Source organism: Oncorhynchus masou, chromosome 12 (assembly GCF_036934945.1).
Source record: "Oncorhynchus masou masou isolate Uvic2021 chromosome 12, UVic_Omas_1.1, whole genome shotgun sequence".
Lineage (NCBI taxonomy): Eukaryota > Metazoa > Chordata > Actinopteri > Salmoniformes > Salmonidae > Oncorhynchus > Oncorhynchus masou.
Genome location: NC_088223.1, coordinates 27,023,538 through 27,037,925, shown reverse-complemented (window position 1 = coordinate 27,037,925; position 14,388 = coordinate 27,023,538). Strand labels below are relative to the sequence as shown.

The 14,388-nt window shown below is 43.9% G+C and overlaps 1 protein-coding gene across 1 annotated transcript in view; it reads left to right on the top strand.

Moving 5' to 3' along the window:
• Positions 1-1,440: 1,440 nt before the first annotated feature.
• The window catches only part of LOC135549782 (endonuclease/exonuclease/phosphatase family domain-containing protein 1-like), a 32,836-nt gene continuing 19,888 nt past the window's right edge, over positions 1,441-14,388 (top strand). The window contains exon 1 of the mRNA XM_064980074.1: positions 1,441-2,661. Coding sequence (XP_064836146.1) covers positions 1,811-2,661 — 851 coding nt within the window. The 5' untranslated portion in view covers positions 1,441-1,810. The remainder of the gene's footprint in view (positions 2,662-14,388) is intronic.

The following is a 14,388-nucleotide window of genomic DNA, read 5'->3' as shown; positions in this document are numbered from 1 at the left end:
AAGTGTAATAAAATTCAATAACTTATCGATCACCAACTTTATGTCGCCAGAGATGAAATCCAATATAATCTAATTTTGGCTCATCTAAAATGCAAATTAGATGCTAATCAAATCAGAAGAGAAAACAAACTGTAATGTAGAGAGACATAATGGTATTACTTAGCCTGGCTGTACATTGAAACTGGCCACAATGCATCATGTTATGTAGAAATCTTCATCACCTCTCCCTCATGAGAGAGAGAGAGAGAGAGAGAGAGAGAGAGGTGAAGCTTTGAAATACCAATGTATATGATATCCCTGCAGTGTCCACATATCTGTGTATTCCTTTGACTGAAAATAGATTAAGTGATGTAACATTATTTGAAATGCAAAACTGAGAACATGTAGGGGCCTCTGTGACTGTGAACAACATGGAGACACGTTTGAGTATTATTGGCTATTAAGTGGCTGTGTGTAAAAAGTAATGGTAATGTTACACATATTATATTGAACAAAAATATGAACAACAATTTCAAAGATTTTGTTCAAATTAAACTTTTTTTGTCACATGCACCGAATACAACAAGTGTAGACCTTACCGGGAAATGCTTACTTACAGGCCCTTAACCAACGATGCAGTTCAAGAAGTGTTAAGATAATATTTACCAAACAAACTAAAGTTAAAAATGATTAAAAAGGAACACACTAAAATAATGGGGGGTGGGGGGGTCAATGTAAATAGTTACAGTTCATATAAGGAAATCAGTCAAATCAGGCCTGGGATGGCATAGGCCCACCCACTTGGGAGTCAGGCCCACCCACTTGGGAGTCAGGCCCACCCAATGGGGAGCTAGGCCCAGCCAATCAGAATTTGTTTTTCCCACAAAAGGGCTTTATTACAGAAATACTCCTCCTCGCTTCTTTAGTAAAATAGAAAAGAGGATAAGGTGAAAAAAGCTGCCTACTTCACTGAAATAAATCCTGTGTACCCACTTATGTAACCTTCTGACCCGCTTCAGAGGTGTCAAACAGAGACCATCAGATTAGGAGATTTAATCAAAAATCTAATTTTAGGGTTTTGATGTGGAGTTTTTTATACCCTGTTGATTAAGTAATATTCCTTATAACACATACAATGGATTATACCTATCCACAGTTGATTAATCCTTTTGTAAAAAAAAAAGTATGCAAGTGAAAGTAGGCTATTTTAAACGATTAGGCTACGTTTTACATGTGGTAGTCTGAATAGAGATATAACATTTTGACAGCTCTTCTCTCTTTAGACTGTGACCATTTTGATTTAAGCATGTGTTTTAATAATGTACTCTGCTTCAGATCTGAAGTCATCTTCAGAGTCGAACACGTGGACAGAAAAAACGGAGTCTTCGGTCAGGTTAGAGACACGCCCCCCTGGTGTGACGACGAGACCAGCTGGTGTTTAATCCGAACACGATTCTGCAGCATCAATTTGCCACTGGACAGTTCCTCTAGGCAAGCTGACCGGTGTGGACTGTTAATATACCTGAGTGAGAGACAGTTGAAGAATTGGACCTGCGAGGGGAACCGCTGTTTTGTGCATATGTTCTATTTTAATCGCGAAAAAGCAAATACACGATAATATACTACGGCTCATATGTTTGTCAATGAGTAAAAACAGTCTTGAATGCAGGGCATGTATCTAAGCAATAGTCGATCAATCACACTGTAGGCTACTTTTCCACGTTGCGCGCCTGCTGCTGTGGTGCGGCTGCTTTCGCCGCTCTGCCCGGTCTATCCACGGTCTCTAGGCTTCGAAGCCACGGTGAATTGCACTGCCAACTGAGCCGCAGCCATGGGTGGGAATTTGGGGTGCCACCGCTCGATCCCCAAAGACCCGACGGATTTCAGCAACAGCAAGCGCAAATTTAGCGCAGCGTGCAACTTCAGCCACATCCTCGTGAACCAGGAGAGGTTGAATATCAACACGGCCACCGAGGAGGAGCTGATGACTCTACCGGGAGTGAACCGTATGGTAGCGCAGAATATCGTGCAGTATCGGGACTGCATTGCGGGGTTTAAAAAGGTAGAAGATTTGGCTCTCGTGAGTGGAATTGGTGCCGGAAAACTGGAGATCATCAGACTGGAAATATGCGTTTCGAGCAGGACGAGTTCGTCCCAACACTCGCCGTCGTCGCTGCGTAAAGACTTCGAGCCCCACCTGTCATGCACAGGTATGAACATTAATACCGCCACACCGGCGCAGCTCATGAGCATCCGTGGCATCACGGGTAAAATAGCGAATAACGTAGTAGAATACAGGTTAGAAAACGGTCCGTTTAAAAGCATCGAAGACTTGGTGAGGGTCAATCACATAAACTCGTCTCTATTGGACAAAATCCGCTTTCAAGTGTATGTGGAGCGTTCCAGAACACCTTCCACCAATACCAACGGGGGGTTGACATACACCACCAAGTCTCATCCGAGCCCCACATCGTTCAGCCTCCTGAGTGAGGACCTGGATCTCCCAGCCGGGGGGCCGACACGGATCATGTCGGTGCGGCCCGACGTGGAGCCTCCTTCGGGGATGCGGGAGGGGAAGGCGGTGGTCAGGGTGGCTACCTGGAACCTCCAGAACTGCTCCTGTGAAAAAGCCAACAACCCGGGCATCAAAGAGGTCGTGTGTATGACGCTGCTTGAAAATGAGTAAGTATTGATCTGAAACCTGTCCTTTTAATATACATATGTTGTCCTGACAGAATGACATGTTGTCCGTTATACATTGTAGATTACACTGTACAAAATATTTCGGAACAACTTCCTAATATTGAGTTGTACACCCCCTTTTGCCCTCAGAACAGCCTAACTTTGTTGGGACAATACACAGCCTGCTCTCATAGACTAGACATAACATGGTAAATGTAAATCCGAGTCACTCAAATGAGTATATTATGTTTAGTATGGTTACTTTAATAAGGGTGGTTGATCACGGTTGATGGGTGGGCATATACAGTTGAAGTCGGAAGTTTACACACACTTATGTTGGAGTCATTAACTCGTTTTTCAACCACTCCACAAATTTCTTGTTAAAAAAACGATATAGTTTTGGCAAGTCGGTTAGGACATCCACTTTATGCAGGACACAAGTAATTTTTCCAATTGTTTACAGATTATTTCACTTATAATTCACTGTATCACAATTCCAGTGGGTCAGAAGTTTACATGCACTAATTTGACTGTGCCTTCAAACAGCTTAGAAAATTCCAGAAAATTATGTCATGGCTCTAGAAGCTTCTGATAGACTAATTGACATAATTTGAGTCAATTAAAGGTCTACCTGTGGATGTATTTCAAGGCCTACCTTCAAACTCGGTGCCTCTTTGCTTGACATCACAGGAAAGGAAAATAAATCAGCCAAGACCCCAGGAAAAAAACTGTAGACCTCCACAAGTCTGTTTCATCCTTGGGAGCAATTTCCAAACGCCTGAAGGTACCACGTCCATCTTTACAAAGAATAGTACGCAAGTATAAACACCATGGGACCACGCAGCTGTCATACTGCTCAGGAAGAAGACGGTAATCTGTACCTGATAGAGTAGGTGTATTCGGAACTAAGCCGTCTGGCATGAGAGACTCATTGGGAAGAGGAGACTAGAGCAGGCCCATAAGTTTTGACTGAACGGATGCACATATGTGTGCCCCAGGACCATCCATTTACTTTGTGCTGGTATAATTTATGCTATGAAATTCTGCGGTTTCACTGGGGCAGTTCCCCCTCATAGCAAATAGCTGGAATAACACACCAAGCCTATGCACCCATGGAAGCGGAGCTGTCGACGCTGGCAGTCCCTGAGGGGCAGAGTAGTAAGTAGCTGAACAGCATGTTTTCAACAATATATTTTTTTGAAACAGGAATATATACATATTTACTGCACTTTTATGAGCATTTTAAAACATAATCCATGAATGATATAATATACACTGGTTTACAAAACAATTAGAACGCCTGCTCTTTCCATGGCATAGACTGAGCAGGTGAAAGCTATGATACTTGTTAAATGCACTTCAATCAGTGTAGATGAAGGGGAGGAGACTGGTTAAAATATATTTTTAAGCCTAGACAATTAATTGATTGTCTATGTATACCAATCAGAGGGTGAATGTGCAACTCTGTATTAGGAAGATGTTCATAATGTTTTGTACACTTTCTATATAAAAATTTGGTCAATCACAAGTGGGGGGCTGTCCCTAACGCCCTAATGGGTGGGCTGCCCCTGAATCTGCTACCGTCAGAACGTGTGTACCTGTCATGGTAATTTTGGCGCCCAGAGTCAAATCTTACATGCAGTCCCAAATCCAATCTGTCACGAGAGAGTACTGTCGTCATGCACATGATCCCCTCGTGTCTGTCGCTTAATATAAAGAACACTAAATACTGCCCCACCCTCGTCTAAAATAAGTACACTGACGCACACTTATTTATTTTACTAAACATCTGGGGACACACAATTGATTCCCATTGAAAATCCTATTTTCCCGAACCTCTAACCCTAATTCTAACCATAAACCTAACCCCTAAGCCTAAAAATAGCTTTTTTCCTTTTGGGGACCCCACTTGTTCAAATGTTTGTTTTTGTTTACGCTTGTGAGTTCTTCTGGTCCCCACAAGTATAGTCAAACATGCCCACATAAACACCTACTAATGCTGAACTGAAAGTCCTACATGCACTACAATCAGAGAAAACAAAGCCCTTTCATAATGATTTTGACCACCGTGAGCACAGTACTTTGACCCCAGATACTTCCCTCCTTCCTCGTCTTCCTCTGTACAGGTTTGGAAGCAAAAGTTATTTTCAAAGCTATGATACTTCCCCTGGCTGTCCCTCCCTTTTCCTGTGTTCTGTCAGCCTGTAGGTGGGGGTCCTGGCTGGGGACATCAACGTGTAGAGAGGAGAGGGAACAACGGGAGAGAGATGGAGAGAATGGGAGCAAGGGAGGGCGAGAAGGTGGATGGGAATAGAGCGAGGGAAGAAAGAAGGGGAAAGGGAGGTGTAGTGAGGGAAGTTGGAGAGGGTGTTGTCTGTTTGCTTAGCGCTGAGCTGTGGAGCGAAAGATCACAGGCAGCAGGGCTGATACTTGAGTTTACAGTGCAGGCTGAGCTGGATTGTCTTGGCCTGCCTCCAGCTAGCACAGGGAGCGAGTCACTGGAGTTCAATGAACTCCTCCGCTCTGTGCTGCACCACACGGAACCAAAGGTTAGACAGACAATCGTAAACCATTGCCGACCAGCCTGACGCAGCCTTGGAGGGGAGGAACACCCCTCGAGTTGTGTAATGAGTCAGCTGAGCGGTTGGTCTTCCTTCTACCAGTCCCTGGCTGAGACACAGACAGAGACTAAGGGAAAAGGGAAGTGGCCCCATCAGGCTAACTAGCTAGCAGGGACATGACAGGGAGGTTACTATAGGCTCGCAGGGACATGACAGGGAGGTTACTATAGGCTAGAAGGGACATGACAGGGATAGGGAGGTTACCATTGGCTAGCAGGGACATGATAGGGAGATTACTATAGGCTAGCAGGGACATGACAGGGGGGTTACTCTAGGCTAGCAGGGACATGATAGGGAGGTTACTATAGACTAGCAGGGACATGACAGGGAGTTTACTATAGGCTAGCAGGGACATGATAGGGAGTTTACTATAGGCTAGCAGGGACATGATAGGGAGGTTACTATAGGCTAGCAGGGACATGACAGGGATAGGGAGGTTACTATAGGCTAGCAGGGACATGACAGGGATAGGGAGGTTACTTTAGGCTAGCAGGGACATGACAGGGAGGTTATTCTAGGCTAGCAGGGACATGATAGGGAGGTTACTATAGACTAGCAGGGACATGACAGGGAGGTTACTATAGGCTAGCAGGGACATGATATGGAGTTTACTATAGGCTAGCAGGGACATGACAGGGAGTTTACTATAGGCTAGCAGGGACATGACAGGGAGGTTACTCTCGGCTAGCAGGGACGTAACAGGGATAGGGAGTCTACTCTAGGCTAGCAGGGACATGACAGGGATAGGGAGGTTACTCTAGGCTAGCAGGGCCGTAACAGGGAGGTTACTATAGGGTAGCAGGGACATGATGGGGAGTTTACTATAGGCTAGCAGGGACATGACAGGGAGTTTACTATAGGCTAGCAGGGACATGACAGGGAGGTTACTCTCGGCTAGCAGGGACGTAACAGGGATAGGGAGTCTACTCTAGGCTAGCAGGGACATGACAGGGATAGGGAGGTTACTCTAGGCTAGCAGGGCCGTAACAGGGATAGGGAGGTTACTCTATGCTAGCAGGGACGTGACAGGGAGGATACTATAGGGTAGCAGGGACATGATGGGGAGTTTACTATAGGCTAGCAGGTACATGATAGGGAGGTTACTATAGGCTAGCAGGGACATGACAGGGAGGTTACTAGAGGCTAGCAGGGACATGACAGGGAGGTTACTATAGGCTAGCAAGGACATGACAGGGAGGTTACTCTCGGCTAGCAGGGACATAACAGGGATAGGGAGTTTACTATAGGCTAGCAGGGACATGACAGGGATAGGGAGGTTACTATAGGCTAGCAGGGACATAACAAGGATAGGGAGGTTACTATAGGCTAGCAGGGACATGACAGGGAGGCTACTCTAGGCTAGCAGGGACATAACAGGGATAGGGAGGTTACTTTAGGCTAGCAGGGACATGACAGGGATAGGGAGGCTACTATAGGCTAGCAGGGACATAACAGGGATAGGGAGTTTACTATAGGCTAGCAGGGACATAACAGGGATAGGGAGTTTACTCTAGGCTAGCAGGGACATAACAAGGATAGGGAGGTTACTATAGGCTAGCAGGGACATGACAGGGAGGCTACTCTAGGCTAGCAGGGACATAACAGGGATAGGGAGTTTACTCTAGGCTAGCAGGGACATGACAGGGATAGAGAGGTTACTATAGGCTAGCAGGGACATGACAGGGAGTTTACTCTCGGCTAGCAGGGACATAACAGGGATAGGGAGTTTACTCTAGGCTAGCAGGGACATAACAGGGATAGGGAGTTTACTCTAGGCTAGCAGGGACATGACAGGGATAGGGAGGTTACTATAGGCTAGCAGGGACATGACAGGGATAGGGAGGTTACTCTAGGCTAGCAGGGACATGACAGGGATAGAGAGGTTACTATAGGCTAGCAGGGACATGACAGGGATAGGGAGGTTACTATAGGCTAGCAGGGACTTAACAGGGATAGGGAGTTTACTATAGGCTAGCAGGGACATGATAGGGAAGTTACTCTAGGCTAGCAGGGACATGACAGGGATAGGAAGTTTACTATAGGCTAGCAGGGACATAACAGGGATAGGGAGGTTACTATAGGCTAGCAGGGACATGACAGGGATAGGGAGGTTACTATAGGCTAGCAGGGACATGATAGGGAGGTTACTCTAGGCTAGCAGGGACATGACAGGGAGTTTACTCTAGGCTATCAGGGACATGACAGGGAGTTTACTCTAGGCTAGCAGGGACATGACAGGGATAGGGAGGTTGCTATAGGCTAGCAGGGACATGACAGGGATAGGGAGGTTACTATAGGCTTGCAGGGACATGATAGGGAGGTTACTCTAGGCTAGCAGGGACATGATAGGGAGGTTACTATAGGCTAGCAGGGGGTTAATTCAGTTCAGTAGTACAGATAATGTGTAGAATGGAGCTGCTGACACACAGTTGACTCCTCTAGAAGAAAAACAAGTAGTCTGGCTAAGATGTTGAACAGCTGCATTACTTACAGACTCCAACGACACCCTCTCTGTGTACTATGTTGTCAGGGAACGATAGGCCACAGAAATGCTGTAATGTCAGTTTTGCAAGATCGGTGCCATGTATTGCTATATTGATTTGTGCAATTTTTTCACTTTGGCTGTCACGAGAGGCAACTTCTTTTTTTCTGAGCTAGTGGTTGGGGATCTTGTCAGTGTTATGCAATAACTACTGTGGATATTAGATTTGGACATAAATGAGTAAAAACTGGGAAACCACATAGGTTAACCTTGGATGTGCAGCTCTTGGGAAAATAAACCCGCATGCTGCCCTAAACATACTCTCTCTCTAGGTCAACCTCTACAGGGTTAGTGAAAAAGAACCTCCAAGGTTTCAATGTGTCTGAACTGATTTGATGTGCTGAGGAATCCACTCTTGTTTTTACATTGAGGGCAAATGAACAACCGCTTTCACTGCAGTCTGAACTTCTATACAATCATCCCTAAAACAACCTCCCCCCACCCCTCAGGCATGTCTGACACACTGACGACAGGGGTGTGGATTAGATACCTATTGGAATGTGTTTAGATTTTCATCATTAGTGAGGTTTGTCATTAGAACCCTGACAGTGTTTCTGATACGAATCGATTCAACCGGACCAACCCAATAACAGAAACAATGTGTTCTGTGTTCATCTGAATGGACATGATCTGATAACAGAAAATCGGATCAGCGTATCTAGTTAGCTATTCAAAGGTCAGTCGATCAGTCTTGTAATGTAATCATCCAATGATTCCCATCACCACACAATCTCTGGACAAGATCTTCCCGACTTCTAAACAGATTACTGGTATTACAGATCAACTGTGTTCTCTCGCTTCTAATATTGAAACATTATGTTCTTTCCGTACATATTTATCCGTGGAAGAAGTGGTCAGAAAGTGATTTTAAGACCTGAATGCCAAAACATTTAAGATGGAGGTGTTCAAAGTTGACCCATTTTGCATACCCTACCACGAGACATCCATGCCTTCATCACTGCAAAAGATAAATGTTTGATATCATTTCAAAGATTACAAACAGTGTTGTCAAACTATATTTGATACTTTCTTGAAAAAACACAACACCCTGTATTCAAGAGCCGATGGTGGGCACAGGACAAACACCGCCGATGTAAAATAGGGTCCAAGCTTCAACGTATGTGAAAATTGTAACAAAATCAGAGTTTAACATAAATGATCTAAAAACGCATAAAGACAGGTGTTGGTGCTGCCTGCCTGCCACTCACCATGTTAATCCCTGTCCTAGTACATGATGGGAAGGTCACATCTACATCTCACCTGCAACAGCAGCTCTGTCCCCCGACTCACAGAACAGACTGCCTTTTAAAACAGACAGCATGACTATGTGCTGGACTCTACTGCAATGGTACACACCCTCTGTGCACCCCAATGAAATCGGGAGCTATCTGAGAGGCACCATTTCTCTCAGCCCTGTCAGCGTGTTTTTGTGTGTGTGTGAGACAGGATGATGCTGAGGTCATGAGCGGTGATGTTGGGGAGGTCGCCGCTGACAGGAATGTGTGGGTGTGCTCTTAACACTCAGCGCAAGCTCCAGAGTGAGAAGGTGCTGGTGGAAGATTCCATCAGCGCAGCAGTTTGTGGCAACAGACTGCGTGAGAAGCATTGCCCAGAAAACACTGCTTCTCTCAGTGCCAGGCCAGGAGCCATCATGCCCAGTCCCTTCTGTAGCTGTAACAGTTTACACTGGTACACTCGGTCTTGAAACCAGTATTGCACTGGTTCTCAATTGACCTGAACCAAGCTACACTGATACACCATCTCTCAAACCAGTCTGCACTTATACACCACTATCTAGTACAGTAGACTGAGACAGGATTACTCCAAGGTGACCTTCATGCTGCAGCTCGTTTATTTTAGTTACAAAACGATATCAGATTTACTCTTATCTGACAAGTACAGACTTTTCCTTCATTGTGTATTCAGTGTGTGTGTGTGCGTACGTCTACAGTAGATTTCCTACCCAAGTAAATCATTCTAAGTTTCTGCGTGACAGTGGGTCTTTTCTCCATTGTAATGACATTGAGGGATTACAGTTTCTCTCTGAGCTGTATATAGTGTGACTCTGCTCTCCCTCTTCTCTGATGCAGTGTGGATCTTTATGACCTTTTGCTGCAAGCCCCCTCCAACTTTATTCATTCTGTGTGTGTGTGCGCACTCACTCGCTCGCACTCACTCGCTCTCACTTGTTTGTACATTGCAGTAGAGCCCTTTACTCATTCTTTTTAATGTTTTTTGGTGCTTGCCATAATCGTTGACAGGGTGAATTTGTTAATCTGCCTATCCTGTCGAGCTGTGAGGAGAATTGAGTGAGCATTGCAGGAGTTTGAACACAATAACATCCTGTTATTTCTATACATTTTGTTACGTTACAGCCTTATTCTAAAATTAATTGAAGAGCAACATGTTTTATTTAATCTACACACAATACCCCATATTGGCATGGTGAATTTTTTGGGGGAAATTTTTAGAAAATGTATTAAAAATTTAAACACCTTATTTACACAAGTATTCAGACCCTTTGTTAAGAGACTCGAAATTGAGCTCAGGTGCCTCTTTCCATTGATCATCCTTGATGTTTCTACAACTTGATTGGAGTCCACCAGTGGTAAATTCAATTGATTGGACATGATTTGGAAAAGCACACACCTGTCTATATGAGAACCACAGACAGTGCATATCAGAGCAAAAACCAAGCCATGAGGTTCAAGGAATTGTCCGTAGAGCTCAGAGACAGGATTGTCTCGAGGCACAGATCTGGGGAAGGGTACCAAAACAGTTTCTGCCGCATTGAAGATCCCCAAGAACACAGTGGCTTCCATCATTCTTAAACGGAAGAAGTTTGGAATCACCAAGACTCCTAGAGATTCCTAGAGCACCATTCCTATGGTGAAACATGGTGGTGGCAGCATCATGCTGTGGGATGTTTTTCAGCGGCAGGGACTGGTAGACTAGTCAGGATCGCCGGAAAGATGAATGGCGCGAAGTACAGAGATCCTTGAAGAAAACCTGCTCCAGAGCGCTCAGGACCTCAGACTGGGGTGAAGGTTCACCTTCCAACAGGACAACGACCCTAAGCACACAGCCAAGACGATGCAGGAATGGCTTCGGAACAGGTCTTCAAATGTCCTTGAGTGGCCCAGCCAGAGCCCGGACTTGAACCCGATTGAACATCGCTGAAGAGACTTGAAAAGAGCTCTACTGCGACGCTCCCCATACAACCTGACAAAGCTTGAGAAGTTCTGTAGAAAAGAATAGGGGAAAACTCCACAAATACAGGTTTGACAATCTTGTAGCATCATACTCAAGGCTGTAATTGCTGCTAAAGGTACTTCAACAAACTACTGAGTATATGGTGTGATTTACTTATGTAAATGTTATTTCATATGTTTTTACTAGAGGTCGACCGATTAATCAGAATGGCCAATTAATTAGGGCCAATTTCAAGTTTTCATAACAATCGGAAATTGGTATTTTTGGACACCGATTTGGCCTATTTTTTTTTTTACACCTTTTATTTCATCTTTATTTAACTAGTCAAGTCAGTTAAGAACACATTCTTATTTTCAATGACGGCCTAGGAACGATGGGTTAACTGCCTTGTTCAGGGGCAGAATGAGAGATTTTTACCTTGTCAGCTCGGGGATTCAATCTTTCAACCTTACAGTTAACTTATTTGGGGTACCCCCCCTTCTTCTCAATTTCCGCCTAAAGACACCCAAATCTTCCTGCCTGTAGCTCAGGCCCAGAGGCAAGGATATGCATATTCTTGGTATCATTTGAAAGGAAACACCTGAATTTTGTGGAAATGTGAATTGAATGTAGGAGAATATAACACAATAGATCTGGTAGAAGAAAATACAAGGAAATAAACATACGTTTTCTGTTTTTTATTGTTGCTGCGTCATCTTTCAAATGACCAAGAACAGCCAGACATACAGATAGGATGCTGGTGATGAAGAAAATAAGATTGCAACAATCGCTGAGCAAAGTTTTGGACAGAACTTCAAAAATGAGCGAGCTACATGACATTGAGCATGAAATCACCCAGGTGTCCAACACAAATGTACCCAAGTGGCCGAATTGGTACAGTGATACATTTGGAAGGAAATAACTATATACAAAATACATAAATGCTATTCTAACACCCCCCCCCCCCAATAAATATATATATATATAATATTTAAAAAAAGTATTTTTTATTTTTATATATATATTTAAAATTTACAATATTGTGAAGACCCTCAGTCCTCTACACAATATTGTGCTGCTGGAGGCTTACTGAACAGGTTGTGCAGGTGATGGGGCATTTCCTGTGACAAAGGGCACAATGATGTCTCCCTACTGTGCCCTTTTTGCCCTGAGGCACATTCATGCCTGCAGAGATGAATCTGGGCAGGTGAACACCACTGGTTGGAGCAGAAGGGACAGAGGTAGAGTGGACAGAAAGTGCTACAGTGGACTTGCAGTAGCTAGCAAGCTCCTGGATGAGCAGCTCCATGAAGGCTAGCTGTGAGGTGGGGGGCTGTCCACAGCTCTTAGCCATTTCCTTCTGGAGGATGAAGGCATTCACCACAGCAATGTCAATGAAATGATAGAAAAATGTCTTGTACCATTTCATGGTCTTGTGGAGAACATTGTAGTATCCTATCAGTGCATCTGACAGGTCCACATCTCCCATGCTCTTGTTGTAGTCCTTCACAGCAGCTGGAATGTGGACGTTTTTTTGTGGTCCATGCCCCGGCATCGTCCTTCACACTCCTGACAACGTATCTATCTATTTCCTCTATCATTTGGGTCTGTATACCTAGACTTTGTTTCCTGATTTATTCGCCATATTTTAAATATATAAACTTGTTGAAAATGCTATTGAATATGTACTGCTAAGCGTAACACCCATGGCTCCGTCAAGTAGGATTTGCAATGGCGAATGAACCTGACAATGGCTGGTCTTCGAACATATAACCATTACATATTGCTGTTTACCTCAGCTCATTGGCTATCTTCCAAGCTAAATTTCAAGATGATCAGTGGTCATTGGGCCAAAATACAGTCAATCAACGATAGACCGGTCCTACCATTGGTGCGCAATGTCATTGATTGGTGTCTTCAAATCGGTTTGTTTCGGTCAATATGTTCTGGGAAAAGAACCATCAAGTATGGTTGTGTTAGTAACAACCAGAGGATTGCAATGAAACCAAACCAACCATGACTGACTAAACGTTTGTTTAGTGTGTGTAATTACCACAAACGCATCTTCCAAAGTTGAATGAGACAGAAATCATGACGCAAGCGGTTTACAAATGTTTCGTGTTAGGCTATAAAAAGTGATTTTATCAAACAAAATAAATATTCAGTAGTTAGGACACTTGGCATTGCCACCCAGAGGAAAATCTTAAGGTAAGCAATTTATTTGATTGTTATTTCTGACTTTCGTGACGCTAATGCTTTGTTAGAAAATGCTAGTAATACGTGTGTGTGCGTGGCGCCGTCCTCAGAAAATAGCATGTTTGCTTTCGCATTAACGGCTTTTTGAAATCTGACACAACGGCTGGATTAATAAGACATTCATCTTTTAAATGATGTAAGATACATGTATTTACAAGAATGTTTACTATAACAAATGGTGTATTTACAATGTTAGCTCTGCAGTTTCACCGGATGTTGGACTGGTGGGAGGTTAGTGTCTCACCTACCCTAGAGAAGTTTTAAATAGTACAGCGCTCTAACCACCTGCCTCTCATTGCACTCCACGAGGAGCCTGCCTGTTACGTGAATGCAGTAAGCCAAGGTAAGTTGCTAGCTAGCATTAAACTTATCTTATAAAAAACAATCAATCAATCATAATCACTAGTTAGAACTACACATGGTTGATGGTATTACTAGTTTATCTAGCGTTTCCTGCGTTGCATATAATCGATGCGGTGCGTATTCGTGAAAAAGACTGTCCTTGCTCCAATGTGTACCTAACCATAAACTTCAATGCCTTTCTTAAAATCAATACACAGAAGTATATATTTTAAACTTGCATATTTAGCTAAAAGAAATCCAGGTTAGCAGGCAATATTAACCAGGTGAAAATGTCACTTCTCTTGCGTTCATTGCACGCAGAGTCAGGGTATATGCAACAGTTTGGGCCGCCTAATTTGCCAGATTTGTACATAATTACAATGTAGAAAATATAGTCAAAATAAAGAAACCCTTCAATGAGTAGGTGTGTCCAAACTTCTGACTGTGTGTGTGTAAATTCCACTCTCCTGTAAGGTTGTGGTCACACTAGCATCAGGCCCCATGTGTGCACTGCAGCCAGGTCACCCGTGGTCAGTGCAAAGAGGCAGTGGAGTTCCAGAGGCTTTCTATTGTAGCCTCATATTGTGTGATCACACCTAGAAAAGAGGAAGGGCTGTTGTCACCCTCCTAGAGAGCTCTGGCTCCAGACCTGTTTGTGTTCACTATCTCTGATTGCGTAGTTTCTGTTTGGAGACCAGAGATGTTGAGATCTCTCTCACAATCTATTATGAAAGAATTAGGGTTTTAGGGTAGTGTGGAAGCTCTAGTGTGGTG